This window comes from Cricetulus griseus (genome assembly GCF_003668045.3).
Source record: "Cricetulus griseus strain 17A/GY chromosome 1 unlocalized genomic scaffold, alternate assembly CriGri-PICRH-1.0 chr1_0, whole genome shotgun sequence".
Taxonomy (NCBI): Eukaryota; Metazoa; Chordata; class Mammalia; order Rodentia; family Cricetidae; genus Cricetulus; species Cricetulus griseus.
The window spans coordinates 90576276-90592028 of record NW_023276806.1 but is presented as its reverse complement, the minus strand read 5'-3'; the positions used below and the strand labels follow the sequence as shown (position 1 = coordinate 90592028).

Here is a 15753-nt window from a genome sequence, read left to right as displayed (position 1 = left end):
CGCAGAAAGGATATGTGATAAGTAGGGTTTTAGTTGGGGAGGGTGGTAGGGGATGCAGGGAGGGAGAAGGGAACTGGGATTGTCATGTAAAAAAAATCTTGTTTCTAATTCCAATTTTAAAAAATCTGCAAAAAAAAAAAAAAGAAAAAGAAAAAGAAAATCAAGCATTCTGATAATCAAATCCAAAAGTGTACAAATTTGGAAGCTGGGCAATGGTGGCGAATGCCTTTAATCCCAGCACTCAGGAGGCAGAGGCAGGTGGACTTCTGTGAGTTCAAGGCCAGGTGGTCTACAAAGCTGCAGAGAAACCATGTCTCAAACAAAACAAAACAAAACAAACAAACAAAAAGCAAAATTGTACAAATTTGGAACTTACATGCAGAAGAATGATGGTAGGTGTCCTGGTGGTTTTGTGTGTCAACTTGACACAAACTAGAGTCATCAGAGGAAGGAGCCTCCATTAATGAAAGGCTTCCTTTCCTTAATGTATAAGGCATTTTCTCATTTAGTGATCAATGGGGGAGGGCCCAGCCCATTGTGGATGGTGCTGTCTCTAAGCTGCTGTTCCTGGGTTCTATAAGAAGGTGGGCTGAGCAAGCTGTGAGATGGAAGACAATAAGCAGTAACCCTCCATGGCCTCTGCATCAACTCCTGCCTCTGGGATCCTGCCCTGTTTGAGTTCCTGTTTTGACTTCCTTCCATGATGAACAGAAATGATGAAGTGTAAGCCTAATAAACCCTTTCCTCCCCAACTTGCTTTTTGGTCGTGGTATTATGTCACAAATCCTAAGACAGTAGGGAAATTCCAAAGGTTGTTTTCCTTGGAGCTATAGGTGGTGCATGCCTTTAATTCCAGCACTCAGGAAGCAGAGGCAGGCAGATTTCTGTGAATTAGACCACAACCTGGTCTACAAAAGGAGTTCCAGTTACACAGAGAAATCCTATCTTGGAGAGAAAAAAAAATAGATGTTTTCCATACTTAAACTATGATATTTCTATAGGAAGAGAAATTTTTCAAAGTTCAGTAAAAACACTGAAACACTTAAAATAATCCTGCATCTGGGCCAAGGTGCTTCTGTCCATGTGTTTACATTGTTTAACATGAAGGCCTGCAGAAGACAAAGCATGCTGTGTGTTTAGAACCAAGTTGTAAGTGAAGTTGTGAAATACAACACAGTAACTCTAGGAATACTTTAAAGAAAATTTTGGTCTGAAATCATGTCAGCAAATATAACCCCGTTTTTCCTATAACTTGCAGAGTTGAGAATAAGTCATTTTTCCAGGCATATTTGGACACAATTTGGGAAAAGTAAGAGGCAGATTTCTTTTAAGCCTCTGGAAAACCATAGAGAAAACAGACTCAATTCTGGGAGCACCTGACAAAGATAACAGAGATGTGTGGGTGATGGAGAAGTCACTGTCAGGGCTTTGAGTGGTTCTGACATATCAAAGGTACAGAAACCACACAGAGAGATCATCCCTGGAGAGGAACAAAACCACTGGGAGAATGCACCTAAATCCTTGACTGACTAGCTGATTGTTCAAACAGGCAGCCATATTCAGCTGCCCCAAAGGTCAGAACCTGAATGAACATGCTCTATACCATATTCAGGACAAACAGGCAGGTAACAGTCCCCAACAGCCTGGCTCAGGGACTTTGTCAGTTAGACAACTTCTGGGCAACTTTTGCTTATCCTAGCATTAGCCCAAGAAATATGAAATTCCCATAAAGAGATAATTAAATAAAAAGGAAATTATTTTCTAAGCAGGTATTTAAGGTTCTTAAGTTAATCCCCATTTGTAGAATACTTAAGAGTCTAAATTGAGCTGTAAATTAAGGCAGTCATGAAAAGCCTAACCTTGTACAGAAAATAATTCTATAAAATAAAGATATCAATTGAAATACTAAGGTATATTTTAAGTGATTTATTTTTATTTTTCCTGCATTTCTAACCACCCTGAATTTTTATGATAAGGATATACTACTTTTTTGGACAACAACCAAAAGAAGATACTTGAAATGATTAATTCTCTGAAAGTTTAGCTGGGCTTTATTGTAAGTTAGCATGAATTTGATAGAAACAGAAATCAGAAAGACCACACTGGCGACAATTTTCTTGAACTCATTTTATTTCCTATTTGTGATGAAATTTTGATTACAGGGTCACAAACATACTTACACTAAGGATACAGATACAAGGTGGGGGGGTGTATAGTTCATTTTATAATTATGTTATTTATATGTATTGCAAAAAAAAAAAGACTTCAGAAATTTCAATTGATTTTGACCTGACATACTTGAAAGGAATTATCAGCATCTAAATTCTTGAGAGGATGACGCAGTGTTTTCATAAATACCTGTACCCAAATTTAGTAATCGAGCATCTTCATGCCGTGTATGGCACAGACGGTGTGACAAACAGTTAGTTTCTTCTGGGACTCCCCACCCATTCTTGGCTGCTCCCCTTCCCAGCAGGTGCACTGCCATGTTTCACTGATGCTGAGGTCATTCTTAGTGCTGCAACTTTCAGGATTGTCTTCAGGTCGGTTGGCTTTTCTCTCTCTTTCCTTCCATAGGGAGGAAGCTTCTTCCTGCCATCCTTGTTCTAAGATTCCTCTCTCTTTTTCCTCAGAAGCTGTTGTTCCATGGATATCCTATTATTCAGGTTTCCCTTTCATCATCATTATTGTTGTTCCTCTTCATTTGAAAAGCAAGTCAACATATAACCATAAACATGCTAGAAGAAAACACCAGCTTATGAAAACTAGAGGTGACTTCTTCTCTGTGGCATTAAATCCACAAAGGAAAACCATCAGGAAAAAGGCAAATTCAGAAAAGAAATATCTAAAAAAATTTTAAATTTAAGATCAAAAGTTAATCACAAATTAATAAAATTATTTTCAATTTATATATGACTGACAGTAAGATATATATATGTATATATATATGACAGTTATGTAATATATTATGTAATGAACATTATCCATAATCAACAACTAAAAATAAATACTAAATTAACTATTAATTAAATATTAAATTAAAAATAAAAATAATAAAGCATGGCTAATACCTTTGACATTTGTGTAAGACTAGCAATATAAGCATTTATAAATTATATAGATTGAGTTTTATTTGTTGATATATCCTCACTATTTGGCTGGCACTTTCCCATTGATTACAGCCAAAAGTAATTTATTGAAATCTATTGACAGACTAGTAGTTCATTTTTATTTAAAGAAACTCTGGCAGCAAATAAAGGGGTTTTCTCCCACCCCCTTTAATTCATGGTTTAGCAATTGACAAGCCATGGGCTTGTAAGCCAAATGCAGTCCACCACCTGTTTCCACAAAGGAAGTATTATTGGCACTCTGCCATGACCACTTATTTGCATACTGTCTAAGGAGGCTTGTATGCTACATGAAACTTAGAAGTAGTACAGACAGAGTATGGCCAGGAAAACCTGACCTGTTTATGATCAAGCACTTTACAGATAGAGTTTGAAGCATTCACTTAGAATATTCAGCTTACACAAAACATATAAATATTTGATCAGTTTTCCAGGGTCACTCCTTTTTCCTTCCATAAAATCATTTCAAAAAAGACAGTAACATCTTTAAGGATAGAAATCTCTTTACAGAAAGGAGCTTCTAAAATATATTTTATAGTCATATGCCAATATTACAAATGCTGAATAAAATAATAGTAATCTTTTGGTGCATAGGGCTTTAAATATATTTCCTTACAAGCAAAGCTAACAGACATGAAAGCAATAACCACAAAGTCATTCCTCTGCTTTCAGGTACAGTCTTCCTAAGCTATGACTCACAGATCTTCAATACTATCTCATGATTGCTCAATTATGTAATTCCCAGTAACACAGAGTTCCCATTAGGCAGCTTCTTTACAGCAGACCCCACTGCTGGTGATGATTTACAAGTGAACTTCCTTTCCTGAGCACAGGCCCTCATTGTCTCCATCAAAACCACAGGCTGAAGACTTGGTGGAGCCACTGCTGCTGAGGGCCGATAGGCTTCAACTGTGCTAGGGGAAGTGGTGTGCTGGCATCCCTGCAGGGGAGAGGGGGGCTCCTTTCATCTAGTGGGTTGTGAGATAAAAGAAAGGGAGGAAAATTCTTTGTAACAGAGCTAAGCAATTTCTCCTATTCTTTCTATATTTGGTTCTCTGGAACAGAACATTCTGAGGAGAGGAATCTTAAACAGACTGGGATTTGACATGGTTCTTTCAACCAAGAAAACCTAGGATCAACTAAATCTCTCTGGAACCTCTCCCTTCCTCAAGCTTATTTTGCACCTTCTGCACATGGTCCTAAGACATGCTATTGTGTATTAAATCATGTTACAGGAGGAACACAGGTCTTCCCCACAGATCAGAGGTTCTGGCAGATCTGAGACCAGAGAGAAAAGGGGTCATTTACCTTTAAGAAGAGGGGCTTTGAGCTCTCACTTATTTTCTAAAATGGCCTAGAAGAATTAAAATATGGCAAGTCATTCAAAACGTATGATGGAATGCAAACCTACTGGGTCATTGTGTTGTGTCAGCCTAGTCCCACGGGACACCTCACCCAAGGATAACTTTTTTAATGAGATAAGAATCACTTTTATCTTCAATACTAACAAGTAAATTGATTTTTTTTGAGCTTACTTGTAATACCAAACTGGTAAAAAAAGAGAGACATATGCAATAACACCTTATTTGATTCCTGCAAACATGTATATGTATATGTATATGTATATGTACATGTGTATGTACATGTATATGTACATGTATATGTATATATGTATGTATCCTCATCCAAGATACCACAACAGCCAGGTCCTGCCTGGCTTATTCATCCAGTCCGTGTTTGGAGGGAAGCATGTTGATTAAGAAATGGCACGCAGAAAAATTAAAGATACTAAAGAGAAGACATAGACACAGGATAGAGTCATGATGTAATCCAATGAATACTAAACCACCCAGTCCATTTTTATTATTAACAAACTTTTTAATACTCCCATCAAAAGAGGGGAAGGCAGAAGACTTCTTTACCACCATACAAAGAACAAGCAAGTGTAATTACCATCTCAATACCCAAAACATCAACTAAACACACCCTAAACCAAGTATCCTGTTGTCAAGGCAAGATAGACAATAGCCCTAGTTAGGCTAAATATCCTGTTGTTAAAGCAAGACATCCATTAGTTACTTCTTAGGCCAAATATCCTATTGTCAAGATGAGACATCCATTAGTTTAGCTACATCTCAGGGCAAACATTCTGTTGTTTAACCTTGAAAGAGCAATAGTGGGTTTGACCTCTCTGACCTTAAGTCAAGATGAAGCAGAGCCATTTCTTGGGCCTTGACAATATGTTTAGATTTTGCAGAGCTTGAATGATTTTCAGAAGTTGTTTAATTTAAAATCTTTCCATGCACAATATTTTGAAGAATAATGGAAGTAAAAAAAAAAAAAAAAAAGATCAGAACACAGGTAATGCAGGCAGGCAGTCATGGAGGTTGTAAGCCCAAGCAGGGCTTTGTCTCACCTTTGATGTTCCTGACAGTTCTTGGATAATAATGATTCAGTAACTCATCAAGACTGGTCAAGGCCTTGTTCTTACAAGATGGCTTCGTAACAGGTAAGAGGGTTGGATATGAAGTAACATGAAATGTGTTGGCAATCCAAAGCATCACACGAACAGTATGAAGAAATGCCTGCCAAAATTAAAAAATATTTTCAGAGGACCTTGTTGTTGGTTATATTAAAAATAGTTTGATAAAACTCTGAGCCAACTGGCTACATAATTCTAATATCATAAATTCAGTTATTTGACATATATCTTTTAGGAACTCTGCAAAGCCATTAATCTTCCACTTTAAAATTACAATACAGTCACGACCAACTTACTGTTGGCATTTTCAAAAGTAGGAGAACTTATCCAGAATGATTTATTTGCCAGCAGTTGGCTCTGGGAAATCTATGAACATCATGAAATTCAGCCCCTCTGTGTAAGTGGGCTGTACAGCTGAGCAGTTTTCTGCTTGAGGTCTTTACAGATTCATCTTGTAGCATTCCTGCTACCCTTGCAGTTCCTGAGCCGAATCTCACAGGATACTTAACAACTGCTCTGTGAGAGTGAAATACAAGGATGGGCCTCTATTTACACAGCATATCAAAGGTTAAGCTGCCTTATCTGATTTCCTTCAGACTGTATTCCAACCCCCCTTTCAAGCTGTCAGAAGATAATGTCGTCTTCTTCACATAAGTCCTTTGCGCTTTGGAGCTGGGTATCTCTCCCTTGGACAGCATTATTTTAGTATTTCGACTCAAGTCAGTGTGACTATTTATTACTCCAGCATCTTCAAGACTCAGAGAGATCTGAACATTAGCATATATTTTTCCTTGGGACAAGGAGATGTTATAGCTTATCAAGATAGAGCTCAGAAAAACAATAACTTACATGTCCACTGATGGGTGTTTATTGAGGACCTCCTATCATAATAAATATGAAACATGGACATCTCTGAATAAACCAGACATAGGTTTTGCCTTATAACAAGTCACAGGGTGCTTAGGGTAATCAGACTTAGTTCTGTAAATAATTATAGTACAGGGAAGATAATGACTCACAAAATCAAAACAATCAAACTCGGATAAGAGCAAGCGGCCAACTTTAAAATATGTATCCTTTAAGCCAACTGAGCAATCCAGTCCTGTTACCATAGTTTTCCAGGAGGCTGAGGCAGGAAGTTACCATGATCAACAGGTCAAGTTCAAAACCAGCCTAGGCAAATGAACAATATCTTGTCAGTCTGTCTCTGATATCTATATCTATATGTGTGTATACATACATATATAAATACACACACATTGCTGGGTATGTAGCTACTTAACTGCTGTGGGAAACAAGTTGTGTTCAATTCCAAGAACCCCTAGCAAAAAACTGTTGAAACCTTGGCTTCATTTTGAAACACAACAACACCCACGTATATCTTACCTGTGGGAAATAACTGGGATGTAATATACTACCGAAAATGCCAAACAGCATCTTTCTGTTACTGAAAACTGTAGCATCTTTCTGTTATTGAAAAAGCCATCAAACTTCAATAACACCATCCACTTGTCTACAAGAGTACCTCTTCTAGATGATGCTGTCCAGGTACTTGGGTCTGGGCAGTAATTGATGAATGTCTGGTGCACAAGGGCTTTAACAAGTGTCACTATCCACTCTCTGCTCATTATTATCTCTCTGCTATGCATCAAACTGCTGGAGAGGGCAGTCAGGAAACTGGACCCTAACTCTGCTCAGCTCTCTGCTGGAAATTGAAGGCTTTGCTGTCTAGATTGTCATCAAGATACAACTCTGTGGATGGGGTAAATTTCATCATCATTATTCCAAAGATAGGCAAACTAAGGTCAGAAAGTGTGATGGACTTGCCGAATGCCCTGGGTAGTAACAGAGGTTCGGTGCTTGACATTAGACACTAGGCATATAAGCATGAGGCATTTTCTTTCAGGTTACTCAAACTCACACCTTTGTGAGCATACAGTGTGCATAAGGTCTACTGTATTAGTTGGGGTTCTCAAAGCAACAGAACTTATTGAATGAATCTCTACACACACACACACACACACACACACACACACACACACACACACATACACACACACAGGATTTATTGAAATGACTTACAGGCTGCAGTCCAGCTAATCCAACAATGGCTGGCTGTGAGCAGAAAGCCAAATAATTCAGTAATTGCTCAAGCCACAAGGCTAGTTGTCTCAGCTGGTCTTCAGTATATGCTGGATTCTCAAAGAAGGAAGCTGGAATACCACGGAAGGAATGCATATGTTAGCAAGTCAAGGGCAATCAGGCAAAGAGTAAAAGCTTCCTTCTTCTATGCCCTTATATAGACTTCCAGAAGAAGTTATGGCCCAGATTAAAGGTTTGCCTTCCTACTTCAAGATCCAGATCAATGACATGTGTGTTTTCTACTTCAAAGGTCCATACTAGAAGTGGATTCACCCACTTCAAACCAAACCAAAAAAAAAAAAAAAAAAGAAAAGAAAAGAAAAAAGAAAGAAAGAAAGAAAAGAAAAGAAAAAACTCTCACAGTTGTGCCCTCCATTTCTGGAATTATAGTTCATTCCAGATGTAGTCAAGTTGACAACCAATAACAATAAGCATGGCACCTACTTAGATGAAATAGCATTAACAGTATTCAAGTTATCAACCAAGACAAACAAACTGGTAAAATGGGATCAATCTTTGCACTTTAACAAGCACATCTTTACAAGAATCTGGGCAGCCAGGTGTTTGTGGGCTCCTTCAAGGGCCAGGCTGAAAGGGGTCAGATGCTAGGAGAGGGGACAGTGAGATGACCTTACTGTCCCCTCTCCTAGTATTCAAGGGGCCCCACAACACCTTAGCCCAATAAAGAATTATTAATTGGATATGAGTGAGCTGAGAGTCCCCAGAGGATTCCTGAGGTAAGCACCACACAGAAAGGTGTTCAGAGTTGTGACTCCTTGGAGCCATCGTCTAGAAGAGGAAGCACCATCCAAATAGTGTCATGACCACAAGAAGAGAGAAAAGTACGGTCATAGCAGGGGGTACTTCTACTTTGTCTTCAAGCAGTTAGTTTGACTGTTCTACAGACACCTAGGTTGTAATCCTTGCTTTGCCACGCTCAGCCGAGCTACTGAAACCCTGAGAACCTCAGTTTTTCATTTTTAAAATGCCCATAAAAGTAATTATTATGAAGGGTAATTGAGACAGTTCATGCAAAACACTTGGCAGAAATGTTGGCAGTGTTCTTCCCGGCTATATTAAAGTTTGTTTCAGAGATAATTCTCTGAAGAATTTCATCAGCATAATTAAATCGAAGTTGTCAGCTCTTGACCATGAAAACCCTTTCTCCACTAAATAAATGGCAGAGCCAAGGCAGAGCGAGCCCCGTCAAGTAACTGAGGCACAGAATACAGAACTCCCACATGGCTCTGCTGGCTGGAACTTAACCCTCTGCGGACACAGACTTAGGGCCTGCAGCCAAGTGTATGGAGCAGCCCCACTGGCAAATGGGGCCAAGAGTACTGCAGTAAGTGGGAACCAAAAGCACTGCCCGGTTCTCCCTGCAGTGAGGATGGTTAAAGCAGAACCTAGCGGCAGCGGAGAAGAAGACAGGCCACAGCACCTGTCGCCACAAATCCGATCCTCGCCCCTCTGCATTAGGCGGCTTCCACAGCCAGAGCTGTGCGCTGACAGGTCTAGACATCTCTCCTAGTAAGGAACTAGAGATACTCAAGACAAGTCTAGGCGTCACCTAGAATCCCGGTGCAAGCGAGTGGAGCCAAGTCCTGCGACTGCCGCCCCACCATGCAGAGCTTGGGAAGAGGCAAGCCTGGGCAGCCCCACCTCTCCTGCTGCCACGAGCTCCCGGTGGCTCATCCCAGCCCCCGGCAAAGATTAAGTTAGAAACTTTAGGATTTCTTGCAGACAGAAAGCAACAACGAACCCTAGCTGCTCCCTTTAAGGAACGGTCGTGACTGGACTTGAAGAAATCAGACTCCCCCCAAAACACCAACAAAGGCCTATATTTAGTTTAGAGCACTCCGCCTAAATTCCTTCTTTTTCCCCTCTCAGCTTCAGATCCATAGGCCCAGGAGTGGGTGGAAGGGGGCGGGGAGCAGTGGAGAAGGAACAGCTGGGCCTCCGCCTCTCCACTCAATCTCTATAAATAACCAATCCCGAGCGGAGGCGACTTTCCAACCAATGAAGCTGTCCAAAGTGACAAAACCTCGGCAGCAGCCAATGGGAAAACATTTGGGGGTGTGAGACTCGCGTCCTGGGGCCAATGAGTTGGGGAGTCTGGGAGAGGTAATTTGAGCTGGCGTGTGGGTGTGCGGTGCGAAACCTTCCTACTTGCAAGCCCCAAACCTGCTCGGCCGACTGAGCATGCCCTGACTAGGTGCGGGAACCGCACGCCTTCCGTGGGGTTGGATACGCTAGCCGGGTTTTGAATCCAGCCAAAGGGGAGGTTGGATGACCCCGCAAGTCCTGCCCCGAAGGCTGCGGTTCTCCATTAATTCCCACCCCTAGCTCTTAGTCCGAACAGGGACTCGGGAAGAGTTCGTCGCAGGGAAGCGACACGAGAAAACCTGGTCGAGTGGGGGCACGCGCCTCTGTTAACTACCCTGGCCTGAAAATGCCCAGAGAAGCGTGCATTGATCTGGGGTCGGGGACTGGTGTCCATCTGCCTTTCACAGCCCAAGGCGCAGAGAAGGTCACAGCCAGCTACTGCCCGATGTGCCCACAAAACTCGCAGCGCCCTGAAAGGAGGTAGCTTCGGTCCGGACCTAGGCACCTACAGGCACAGGCAGGACTGCCCAGTTCCAAGCTTCGCGCCGCCCCGCCCAGTCCCGGCTCGCCACACCCTCTAACCACGCCTCCTCCCAACGCTGCGGAAAAGCCGGAGCGGAGCTCGGGCGGGGCGCCACAGGCGGCTCACTGGGCATGCTCGGCGGGGCGGGGAGGGTCAGTCTGCGCGCGGCGAGTAGGAAGCCCTCGCCCAGCGGAGGCTGCGGGAGAGAGCAAGCGATGGGCCGCGGTGCTGGGCGCACGTTCCGCGGGGACACATGCCACGCGTGTCCCAGCCGGCCGCGCAATTAGCATCCGCCTCTACAGCCAGCCGCCACCGCCTCCCGGCCCTCTCGGGCTGCCGCGGAGAGGAGCTCCAGCGGTTGCCTTGCTCCGGCTGCGCGCATTGTCCTCAGGGTCCTCTGCCAGGGCTGCTGCGGGGCCCGGGACCCTCGCCCCAGAGACGCGCCCCCGCCACGGGTCGGCTCCGCGCGGGGCTCCGCTAGCCGATCGGTGAGCCCGCGCTCCCGGGCCACTCTCGCCGGGGTTTTTCCTGCGGAACGGAGGAAGGGGAGAAGTCCACCCGCCCAGCCCAACCTTTCCCAGCGTTCAGCCCCGACGGGGCCGCGGCAGGCGCGACGAGGGCGCCGACGGAGCCATGAGAGAGTACAAAGTGGTGGTGCTGGGCTCGGGAGGCGTGGGCAAGTCCGCGCTCACGGTGCAGTTCGTGACAGGTTCCTTCATCGAGAAGTACGACCCAACCATCGAGGACTTCTACCGCAAGGAGATTGAAGTGGATTCGTCGCCGTCGGTGCTGGAGATCCTGGACACCGCGGGCACCGAGCAGTTCGCATCCATGCGGGACCTGTACATCAAGAATGGCCAGGGTTTCATCTTAGTCTACAGCTTGGTCAACCAGCAGAGCTTCCAGGACATCAAGCCCATGCGGGACCAGATCATCCGCGTGAAGCGGTACGAGCGCGTACCTATGATCCTGGTGGGCAACAAGGTGGACCTGGAGGGCGAGCGCGAGGTCTCATACGGAGAGGGCAAGGCCCTGGCCGAGGAGTGGAGCTGCCCCTTCATGGAGACATCCGCCAAAAACAAAGCCTCAGTGGATGAGCTGTTCGCAGAGATCGTTCGGCAGATGAACTACGCGGCGCAGCCCAACGGCGACGAGGGCTGCTGCTCGGCCTGCGTGATCCTGTGAGGCGCCGGCTGCTGCCGGGCGCTGGCCATGCTCTGTGCACAAAGCCAAACACACCCGATTCTCTTAATGTGATTGTCTTCTTGTTTGAGATTGGAGACGACTTTGTGTTGGCCGGGATGTCCGAGGAATCTGGCTGACTTGCGTGGCCAGCATCCCCAGCCTTCAGCCGGGGTCCGAGGGGGTGTCGGTTCCTGACCATCCAAGACCCTGATGGAAATGTGGCTCTTTACCGCGTGTACGTTCCTCATTGATTTCGGTTCATGCATAATTTTCCCGTTTAAGTGGCCATTAAAGCGCAGTATTGGCTGCTTGACACCGGCAAGCAAAAGTTTCAAGCCTGAAAAAAAAATGGGGGTGGGGAGGTGGAGGAAGTGGGGGAGGGTTCGCCCAAACAACTGTTCATATTCCAAGTTCTAAATACAAGGAAGGAGGTCTGAGAAAACCATATGAAGGAGCCAGAGAAGGGGAAGAAACTTGTTTTTTGTTTTATTTTTTTCCCCTTGTTTTTCCAGGATTATTTGGAAATTAAGACCAGGGGTTCCTTTTCTGCCAGCTTGGAAGGGCAACCCAGGGACTGATTAGGATTCTGAGGATGTCTATGCAAAGTTGGGTTCTTGTTACAGTGTATCCAATCTGAAGTATTGCACATGTGAACTGGGACTGTTAACACTGATGCCAATACAGTGTGGGGTGCCAGGAAGTGTCTGCTGATATTTGTGGGAAAAAAAAATCTATTTTGATTACCTACTGTATCAAAGGGGAGTCTGGGGAAGAATGGTAGTATTTTTTTTTAATCAGCTGTGAAAAAATGTTAAAAGATCTGCACATTTTTTTTGTGTGTGCTATTGTGTGCGTGTGCGTATGCTATTGTGTGTGTGTGTGCTATTGTGTGTGTGTAAGTATAGCATTTTTTTTTTTTTTGTGGTTGGCAGCGACAGATTTTGCTGACTAGCTTTTAAAAATACAATACAAAGACTTTGTAAATGTGATTCAGGGCCCCCAGCACCCCTGTGTCTGCAGAGTGCCTTCAAACTCAGCTGTTCCAGCCGGTGCCAACCTGTGAATTCCCACCATATCCCAGAATCTGCTGTTCTGCTGCCCCCCAAACCACTTTAAATATCTTCCTGAAAGAGCCAGGACAAATGGGGCCTGTTAGTCCATTGAGTTGCTTCATTAATTTTAGCTTTTTAAATGTTAAGCCCGTGTCTGGAAATTTTCTCCCCTTCATTTTGTGCAAATTTCAGGTTTTAGCTCCCCTTTCTGTTGTTATCAGAGTGTCTGCGTTATTTGTTGCAGGGTGTCCTCCAGAAGCAAAGAGCAGAATTTTATTGTTGTGATGTACCAAGAGAATTCTAACAAATTGTAACTTTTAATTCCACTCATTTAGTCGTTGTCTCTTCATTTTAAGACTTTTAATACAAATGTCATTTTTAAAGAAACCCCAAACTATTTGTGTTTTTGTGTTTCATATTCATTGATTTACAATATCTGTGATAATGCTGTCAGGTGGTGGTGGACAGGGCCAGATACATGATGCCTTCCGGAGTTATTTGTCAAATTTTGAAGATAGAATTATTTCAGTGACAAATTGGGTGACAGTATTTCCAATTTTTTTTTTTTTAATGGAGAAAATTACCTAGGCCTAAGAATCACAGGGTATGACCATACCATGTGACTCCCCAGAAGAGGAAGTGTATTGATTCTATGCTGAGGAAGTGCAGTGAACTTTGTTCACTGTTGTAACAAAGGGAAGAAGCCCACTGCTAAACCCTCCTGGGTCTGGGAGAGTAGCATCCATCTGGGAGAATAGGGGGGTACCTTCTAGTTGTCATGGTTCTGTTTTGTCTGTTTGTGTCACACCTCAAGTCAGAAGTGTTCTTAACTTTGTTCTCACACACAGTGTACTCAGCAATGTATGGAGTGCGTTACCCGAGCTATTATTTCAACCCTTCCAAAGTTTTTATTTGGAACCACCTCATTATATTGAAAACAAACAAACAAAAAATAAACCATGTAAAGAGAATTCCCTTGCTCTCATTAGTTTGTGGATCATATTGGACCACAATAATTGTTTCTTTCAAAAGAAAAAAAAATAGGAGTCAAAGTGTGTTGTTACTTTTTATGTCTATTTTTCTCTGTAAGAGATTATAGCATTCATAGGTTCGTGAGGCAGAGCTGAAGTCTGAGGAGTCTTAAGCCAGGAATTTACTCCTTGACAAAGCCAAAAGAGATCACAGGTTTCTTTAAAGTGATATCAATATATCTTGCCTTAATTTTTTTTTTCGTCTCCATTCAGGTTGCATTTCACTATTCCATTGGGGAGGGAGAAGAGTTTTGCCTGTCTTGGCCTTTGTCCATTTCCCAACTCTGATCTGATTTCTCCATTAGTATCAAACACAATGTTTCAAAGTATAAAAATTGAAACTGCTCAAGATAATGTTTTTACAAGAATTTATTCTTATATTTGAATAAATGTGGTTGCTTAAATAGATTAAAGTTGATGCACATTTTGAAGATGTGTCAAGCCCTGTTGGAAGGTTGTTTTTGTTTTTTGGGTTTTTTTTTTTTTGTTTTTTTTTTTTAGTGTGTTTGGTGACCCTCTTTTGTCATGATTTGGAAGGGTTTGGACAAAAGCATTGCCAAGTACATGGCTCATAAGAAATGTACGTACTCCTTACAGAAAATATTTGAAGGTGGACAGTGAAATAGATTGCTGGTGCATTAATCACCTCCACAGAGGGCTTTGTAGAGGTCATAAAAGGCAGGACAGGCTTTTTTAAAACATGTTTCTACCGAGTACTGTAAAATAAATGCTTTTGGATTGTAAAATTAAAGCTGCTGCAGGAAAATGGAGGTCTGAGTTGTTTGGCTTTCACCTGTTATATTCATGGCAAAATAGAAATTTTTAAGTCTTTCTCTCTTTAAGAAGAAATGTTAAGTATGAAAGTTGATTTGGCTAGGAAGAATCTCATCTAGTGTGGTGTGAAGAGATAAAAGCATTTGTTGCAGTAAGAAAGTTGGGCTGGTTTAACTGCTCTAGGAAGTGAGTCAGGGAGGGTGGGGTTTGTTTTAAGGTAATCATCTGTCAAAACAAATTGGGAGGCGTGGGGGGGAGGCTCTTCCAGAGGGAATGAAAACTATTAAACTTGACCCCCTACTGGGTTTGTGGGTTTTGTGTTTGTTTGTTGGAACCACTTTTGAGTCCCTGACAGCCAGGCAGGTTTTCCAAGCACGTTTGTTCCTTTGTAAACTCAGGAAAGCTAAAGTTCTCAGTGTCTGCTCACGTCTCACACTTAGATTGTCAGGTAAGTACTTTCCATCCTAACGGTTCAGATTGTTCATTGAGTCACATTGAGAAACCAGGTCTATTTGAAGTTAGTCTTTAAAGGCTTCATACTGTGACTACTGCATACTTCCATTGGGTGAGAGTCCCAATTGTCTCCTTTACTTGAACTGCTTGGGGAGTTTTGTTATCACTCTATCTTCTGGATGATGGAAAGTGAGAAAAAGCTATGTGGAGCAGGATTTGAAGAAGTAGATGTGAAATCCCTATGCTGCATTATCATAAAATATCCTGCTCTATAAATGTGAAGAGAACCAAGATTGATTTTGGAGATGACTACTGTTTATTAAAATGATAATGTTTGTCAGTGCCTGCTTAATGGCAGAAAGTGTGCCAATAGAAATTCCTCTGCGAAATGTTACAGGTTTAAAAATCAAGAATATGCTATTCTTAGTTGTGCTGTTTTATTCAGACTGCTAGATATGACACTGGTAAGTGAAGCATTCATCTCTACACAGTAACATTTTGGTGATTTAATACAATAGGAGTCACCTATTCCTGAGGTTCTCCAACTAAACTGCATATGAAAATCACCTGTAGGTTAAGACAATATATATGGCTGCTTCCTCTTTTCCTCAGTGGATATGGAGTAGATTTTCATATTTCAGGTGACAGTGATGTTGCTGGCCCAGGGCCTTTACTTTGAGAGTCAAAGATCAAGTCCCCACACTAAATGCACATCATACTACCTAGATAATCAGACACTCTGACTTAAGGTCTGCATTTTCATTTCAGGATGCTTTCATTTCTGCTGTGATGATAAATAGTCTCCATAGGAATTTACTGAAGGACATACACCACTGAAACTGACTGTTAGGCTGTTTTGTGTGGGTAGAGCTTTGTT

At 42.6% G+C, this 15753-nt stretch overlaps 1 protein-coding gene across 1 annotated transcript; it reads left to right on the top strand.

Annotated features, from left to right (window-relative positions):
• The first annotated feature begins 10978 nt into the window (after positions 1-10978).
• Positions 10979-14057, top strand: Rap2b (RAP2B, member of RAS oncogene family). The gene has a single exon (XM_027391705.2). The coding sequence runs from the start codon at positions 11015-11017 to the stop codon at positions 11564-11566; it is 552 nt and encodes a 183-aa protein (XP_027247506.1). The 5' UTR covers positions 10979-11014; the 3' UTR covers positions 11567-14057.
• The last annotated feature ends 1696 nt before the right edge of the window (positions 14058-15753 follow it).

Bases quoted from the DNA above. Each gene is read 5' to 3' on its own strand.
- Rap2b (XM_027391705.2), top strand. From the start codon at position 11,015: ATGAGAGAGTACAAAGTGGTGGTGCTGGGCTCGGGAGGCGTGGGCAAG.